Source organism: Lathyrus oleraceus, chromosome 6 (assembly GCF_024323335.1).
Source record: "Lathyrus oleraceus cultivar Zhongwan6 chromosome 6, CAAS_Psat_ZW6_1.0, whole genome shotgun sequence".
Classification (NCBI taxonomy): domain Eukaryota; kingdom Viridiplantae; phylum Streptophyta; class Magnoliopsida; order Fabales; family Fabaceae; genus Lathyrus; species Lathyrus oleraceus.
In genome coordinates this window covers 478,103,888-478,111,396 of record NC_066584.1, presented here as the reverse complement: position 1 = coordinate 478,111,396, position 7,509 = coordinate 478,103,888, and the positions used below count along the sequence as shown (strand labels likewise).

Below are 7,509 nucleotides of genomic sequence, written 5' to 3'. Positions count from 1 at the left end.
TGAGGCATTTGACATGATCCTTACATATTTGGGAGCTGACTTATGTGATGTCTAAAAGGAGATAGATGACACCAAAGGATGTCATGCAAGATTTTTATTCTTGGAGACACTGTATAAAGATCACCTGTTTGAGGTAATTCAGGATGATAATGATGATGCCCGTGTTGTGTATCATAGAGGATGTGCATTGGGGGCATATTTCATGTTTTTTGTTGGCATGTCCATACTTGTAAACAAAAGTGAAACCTATGTTGACGTTAGCTATTGATACCTTATTGACTTGAAAAGGATTCATGAGTACAATTTAGGGTCATTTTGTTTGGTTTACATTTACTCCAATTTGGTTGAAACTTGTTTATCAAAGAATATATAGATGACAGGAAACAATTGTATATCTGCGATAATTATTTTTCATCTTTGTTGTTACTAATATTTCATAATACTTGTGTTACTTCGCTACTAATATTTAATCTAAACCATTTTCAAGCATGAATCCACCAACACTTTCCACGTCTCTCGGCTTGGTATGGACGGAAAACTACTTTGAGGATTTACCACGTGCTTACCTCATCATCCCACTAAAAGGGAATCAAGCAATCGAGTCATTTCGAGTTTATTTTAATTACATCGCAATAGATGAGATATGCTTCATGCCATATGTCGATCATCGTTAGACACACCATTGCACGTGATAACCTTCTACTCGGACTGGATGGCTTATGGGTCATGACTGATGCATCCACATTTACCTGAGCGGTCATGCGAGAATTCAGATATATACAAGGTATTCTTGGAGCCCTAGTCGTGTATGCTCATCCTATTGTCCTCCGCTGAGATGTTGATCAAATATTTGAGGCATTCTATGATTATCTGGTCCCAAAAGATGTATGATGTGTGCTAGCTTCTCACCATGGAGTGCAATATACAATTACATAAAATGGTTTTATAGGGTGTCACATTCTTACATGACACCAGATGCAAAAGAAGATCCATCTATACCAGTTCATCAGGAGATATTAGAAGAGGAGCAAACTAGAGCGACCATATCGTTGATGTGTTATCGATTTGTCAGCATATTGTATTCATTGAGAGATGGGACATAAAGAGATGAGAGTTTGAGGAAGACACTCTTGGGATGACCACTATACATGCCATGATAGTCAAGACATGATGTGTCTTGCAATACAGAAGGCAGAGGAGGAATCAGAAGTTTAGATATCTAGTAGTTAACTTTTTTTTATATTCTGATCGTAATATTTTAATAATTTATATTATGGTTTGTATTATATGAACACTGATGTTTAATTATTTGATAACAAATGAGTATGGTGGTTATATCCTTACTACTCTCTCCGTTCCTTTTTAAGTGTCATTTTTTTACTTTTTGCACATACCAAAGAAACTAATCATTATTGTTACTTTTTAAACAATAATTCTTGTTTTACCTATAATACCCTTAATTATTTATTACATTCATTTTACTTTTTCTCTCTCTGTAATAATTACTTAGGGATAATTTTGACAAAATTGCAAGTAACACTACCTTAAATTTTGCAAGTGACAATTAAAAAGAAACAATTTTTTACAAGAAATAGACACTTAAAAAGGAACGGAAGGAGTACCATTTTGACTTAATATATAATATTTTAATTGAATAAAAAATATCTATGATTTAATTAAATAATATTTATGTATATTTTCTACATAAAGTTTATTAAAAAATGTCAAATTTTAAAAAAATTTAACGTGTCATGAATTGAGTCTAGATTTTGTTATCCGAAATCACCTCTGAATTTATTTGAAGTTAACTTTGCTAAAAAAAAACAATCTTAATAAGGATGGGTGATAACCCATAGGATGGGAAGAGCAGCCAATGGTGGGGCCAAGCTAGCTGTTTAAGCCATGCCGGTGGATGTAACAGGCGTACTCCTATTGGCCCAACGAAGGTAAACTTACGGATTTGGTAACCACACTCACATGTAAGGTACAGATTGCACTTTTAGTTGGATAACGTCCTAAGTGGACCCCACATTAACCTTCCACGCTGGAAAGTTCCATGTCCCAACTGTACACGTCATTTCCCCAATTGGGTAAAAACTAGAACAACGCATGACTCATGCTTCAGAATCTAACTCTACAACCACACTGCAATAACAGGAAAATGAAGCAAAAACTTGTTTACTTTCCCTGACATCAATTTCCATCTCTCTCTCTCTCTGAAAAATCACAAGTACGCTTCTTAATTCACAATTTATTTCATGTTAATTGTTGCATGCACTGCTTTGTTACTGTTTTTAGATCTCTTTTGTTTGTTATATTCATGATATTTTTCTAATACACTATTTTCAAATAGATCTCACTAAACTATATAGATCCCAGATAAATTTCAACTTAGATGTGATATACAGTAGGTTGATAGCATTATTTTCGACACAGACACTCACAAGACATATAGACACGAATTAGTAGTGTGTTGTGTTGGTATCGAATAGAGTTATACATTTAATTAGAGTGTCCGAAGTGTCGGTGCTACATAGATAGGAATATGTTGAACATTATCATTCTACGTGGAATATACCAATACAAAGAGTTATTACTATTATTTTTGAAATTGTAATAGTCTGTGTACATTAAAGCAAAGTTGTCAAGATCCAGATTTTGTCTAAGATCAGAAGGGATAGTAAAATTGTAAAATATAAGATCGTAATTAAGATCAGAAGGTCCTACCCAGTAATTTTTGTAAGATCGAGAGGAGGTGTGTGTTAGTGGGAAAATGACCTCCGTGAATAGTAATTGTTGCGCCTTGGCATCTTGTCATCTTGTCATCTTTTTTGCTTGTAATGGTGATGGCCGGAAAATGGAAGATTGTTGTAATGGTGATGGCCGGAAAACAGAAGATTATGGTTGGAACTGGCCAAGATCACACAAAATCAACGGTTTTACGATTTTTTCCCCACAATTTCGTTACAACTCATGATTCTACTTAAGATCGGATCGTTGGGGGTTGGTGAGATCGCAGAATTATATGATTTTAAGGTCTAGATCGAAATCTTGAGAACCTTGCATTAAAGAGTTTTCTAGAGAATTCCTTTGGGATTTCAGATTTCCTAGAGCTATAGGAGTTGGATTATTTTTTGGCTCACTTTTTCCTGTTTTGTTTACTCAGCATTATTCAAAACGGTGTTAATACTTGTTGAAATGTTTTCACAAGAATGTGCAACTGTATTTGTTGTAAAGTTTTTTTTTTTCTTTTTCAGCTTTTACATTCTATTGTGCTCTTTCACATGACTGTGTTTTGATTTATTTCTATAAACTTACATAGGAAAACTTCACATGATTGTGAGCTTTTATAATTTCAATGGAGAAAGTTTGTGAGTTCTGCACAGCATTAAGGCCACTTGTTTACTGTAATGCCGATGCAGCATATCTTTGTCTATCCTGTGATGCAAAAGTCCATTGGGCGAACGAGTTGTCCGGCCGTCACCCCCGGACCCTTGTGTGCAACTCGTGCAAATGTCATCTTGCTCATGTTCAATGCTTGGATCACAAAATGTTAATCTGTCGAGACTGTGATCAAAATCTGCACGATGGTTCTTCACCGCATCGCAGACGAGCTGTCAAGACCTTCATCGGCTGCCCTTCTGCCAAAGAGTTTGCAACACTCTGGGGATTTGAGTTTAAGGATATTGAAAAGTGTGTTAATCAGAAGGATCAGTTTGCATCTGCTTCTCGTGTTTCAACGTTCGATAGCGGCTCTAGCAGTCGACTAGGTCAGGTATGCAGATTTTGAATATAAATCATATTGATTATCAAAAAGGAGAAACAAAAAGAACAGACAAGTTCATGATACATCTTAGTGTTCAATTTCTTGCGACAGATAATGTTCAACGATCAAGAGCGGAGAACCATTCTGCAGCAGATCGTTGATTTGAAACGGTTTCAGCTAAATGAGGAGAATGATCATTCTACAAAAATAAATGGACTGCATGTGGATGAAAAACTCAATCAGCAAGCACAAAAATCCCAGGATTCTGCTATTAATCTTCTGGCGGAAGACAATCCAATCGAAGAGGTGAACCTCGAAACGTTCTCGTCTGTGTTTTCGCAACTTGATAATTTATCTTCATCTTCAGCTATGGACCTTCCCTTGAATGGAGAATTGTTTTGGACTTACAAAAGTTCACTTCAAAATAATCAGGTAAGATACTTCTTTACCACTCCACATTATTTTCATGCTGATGTCTTAATCTTCATACTAGCGAATCCTAGTAACTGCGAAGAACTTGCGAATCTTATCAATGTTTGCAGTTATGGTCCCAAAATATTCAAGACCTGGGAATATGCGAAGAACTTGCTTGTCGAGATGATTTTAACATGCCCGACGTTGACTTAACATTCCAAAATTATGAAGAACTATTCGAAGGAGATCAAGATCCAATTAGAGTCATGTTTGGTGGCAAAGATCTCTCTTGTTCTTCTTTAGAGAAAGATTTATCAGTTGATGAGTCAGATATCGACAATCCAAGTGTAATCGAGATCTGAATATCTACCTTCAATCGACAAATTTCCACTTCCTCTCAGTGAATTGATGTTCAAACTTCAAAGTGCTAGATCAGAATCAAACCATAACAGAAAATCATCATAAGATTTCTTACAGCAGCTTACAACAATGTGAAACTCTTAAACTTTATACATGATTTGTATTATTGACATAAATTAATACTCGACGTCCGTTATCATTAGTCATGGCAAATATTCATTTGAATTTTTTTTTTCTGTAATTTGATTTAGAATGATACCATATATACTGAAAAGTTGTTGCATTCAAGATTCAAAAATCTTGGTAAAATGTTACTCTAAACCAATACTGAGTTTGCTTGTTTGAACTTTGAACTATTTATTGCAATTTCTGTCTTGAGTTTTGCAGCTATGTATAAGATATATAACCACAGCAATTTATGATATAAGATTAATTCTTTTTGATCTTCACCAAAATCATGTCATAGCCTATTCATAGATACTTAAGTGTGGTTAAGTGTAGATGAAGTCAATGTAACATCAATAAGATATCATGTCTCCATGATAAATCTTTGAACTGATTCTTTCAATTCCATATATATTTTGTATGTTAATATGTTAGAATCTGTAACCACTTTAGAAACACAACAGTACATTAGTACTTCCTATGAGTTGATCTATGTACATGTAAACATATGGAATATATATAATATCCTTCTATACATAATTTAATTATAAAGAAGATCAATGTATTGTCTAGTTAACCATTTCAGTTGCAAAGATATATGACTACAAGGAGGCGAGTTTGAATCTACGACATCTTATTTATTAGTTAATCTCATAAAAATTGATTCAGATTTATGAATAATTGTCAATTAAGTCTATTATAGCATGTCCAAAATGTTTAATAGGACGATCTAACATATTTTGTAAGAGCTAAACTAATGCTCTAGCAATAAATATATGATTGTTTCAAGGAGGTTTAAGTCTGTTTTATCTTTGAATAAATCTAATTTGTCAAAGACATGTGTCTAACAAATGTCGGTATACGCCAATATTTTACTTTTATGAGTGTCGACGTTTGAAGTTTGAGAAATATTATCCCTACGTCCATTTTCTATACAAATTCTTACACCAAACACTAATTACCGTATTTATACAGTTTTTTTAATAAAATAATATTAAAATATATTTTTTTAAATGTAACAAAAATATAACGTTCGTCATTCACCGATTATTATATTAACCACGTATTAACCAACTTTACTATTTCATTAATCAATAAAATAAATAATATTAACCAAATTCTGATATTAATTTATAATTTGATTAATATATATTAAAATTTTAAAAATAATAAATATCAAATAAAATTGATTAATAGTATGTAAATATTAGTTTATAAAATTGTTTAATATATTAACCAATTTTATTTTACGTTTTTTAATTTTTAAAGTTTATTAACCAAATTATAAATTAATGTCAGAATATTATGTATTTGATTGGTTAATGAAGTAATTAAGTTGATTAATAAATTATAAAAAAATATGTGGTTAATACAATAATAAAATTAATTAATGATAAATATTATATTTTTGTTATAAAATTAATTTTAATTTTTTTTTAATTTAAAATAAATATTTAATATTATTTTATTAAAAACAGTGTTTGGCTTAAATATAATCGTATGAAATAGGTAAAAATATCATTAGTTTATAATGCATAGAATGTTGCTTAACCAACCCTATTATATTGCTTAGCTCACCCTATTTAATTTATTTTTTTGGAATATGTTAATAAAACTAACTTCTTTTGTTCCTTCCAATAGTGACGCAAATAAGGTTCCAAATCAAATCAAGACTCTACTAGACAAAGCAGCCATTTTCACTTGCATTAGGAGACAAATAAAGTGACACATGTTCCTCTAGCCTTGATGAAACCCAATAACAGCTAATTCATCTTTTAGCCATAACAGCATTATGACCAAACCTATAATGAAAGTGAAATACAATCTGACCAAAGTTTGTTTTATGAAAATATAGTATTTGAGAAGAATCGCATGGCTAACTTAACAACCATCACACATGGAAAAACCCTTATCTATTGGCTTTTAAAAAGAAAAATCAATTAATGTGGGGATCAATCTTTAAGATGTGTCTTATTTTATTCAACAAACATTTTGATAATAAGATTTTGATAGAGTAGCGATTAGACGAAAGAGGTTGTTGTAAATGTGATAAAGAAGCAAACCCTCCAAATAAAACCATGATTGGGTCGTAAATAATAAGTGTCTTAATCTTGTTTGTGCATTGAGAATGGGAAACCCATGTCAAAACCACCAACTAGTAATAACTAACTTGAAATTCAAGCATTTATGTGTGTAATCTAACCGCAATTGCTCCTTCAATACGCACTCTACAAACTTTCTTGTTTTCTTATCATTATTTTTCTGTTAAACTATACTAATTCTCCAAACATATGTACTTCAAATGAAGGGTTCAAATGTTATAAATAACATATGGTGGACCTTTATGTGTGATTTTGATGTGATTGATTTTTTTACTAGCGTAGATAATTTGATAGGTCAACTAGAGGTACTTGAGTGCGTTTCTTTTATTATAAGTTGTGTGTAATTCAAAAAATAATTAATTTTAGGTTAATTTACTTTTATAGTTCTTCTATTTTATTGAATTAAAAAATAATAATTTAACTTATTTTCAAATAGTTTTGATTTTTTTTTTACTTTTGCTCACAAAATTGATGATGTGTTGTTTTTTAATGACTTGGCACAATGACAATGTAGATTCCACTTTAATATTTCTTTTTATATATATCATTTGTTATTATTTTAAAAACTTAAAACTGACAAAAAATAAATAAATGATATGACTTACGGAGAGATTCCACCTCTTGTGGAAAAATGTACGTATAAGGTTAGTTTTCTCGATAATTCTAGTTTATCCGGGGATTTGAAGGGTTTGTGTGATGTTA

The 7,509-nt window shown here is 31.7% G+C and overlaps 1 protein-coding gene across 3 annotated transcripts; it reads left to right on the top strand.

Annotated features, from left to right (window-relative positions):
* Nucleotides 1-2,073: 2,073 nt before the first annotated feature.
* LOC127097115 (putative zinc finger protein At1g68190) lies at nucleotides 2,074-4,865 on the top strand. Of its 3 annotated transcripts, none has more exons than XM_051035626.1 (4): nucleotides 2,074-2,230; nucleotides 3,323-3,775; nucleotides 3,878-4,198; nucleotides 4,309-4,865. In XM_051035626.1, exons 2-4 carry the CDS (start codon nucleotides 3,359-3,361, stop codon nucleotides 4,540-4,542), a joined length of 972 nt encoding a protein of 323 aa, XP_050891583.1. In that variant the 5' UTR covers nucleotides 2,074-2,230; nucleotides 3,323-3,358; the 3' UTR covers nucleotides 4,543-4,865. The 3 variants fall into 3 exon arrangements, with proteins under 3 accessions (XP_050891583.1, XP_050891584.1, XP_050891585.1); XM_051035627.1 differs by having other exon boundaries at nucleotides 4,281-4,865; XM_051035628.1 differs by having other exon boundaries at nucleotides 2,097-2,230; nucleotides 3,423-3,775.
* The last annotated feature ends 2,644 nt before the right edge of the window (nucleotides 4,866-7,509 follow it).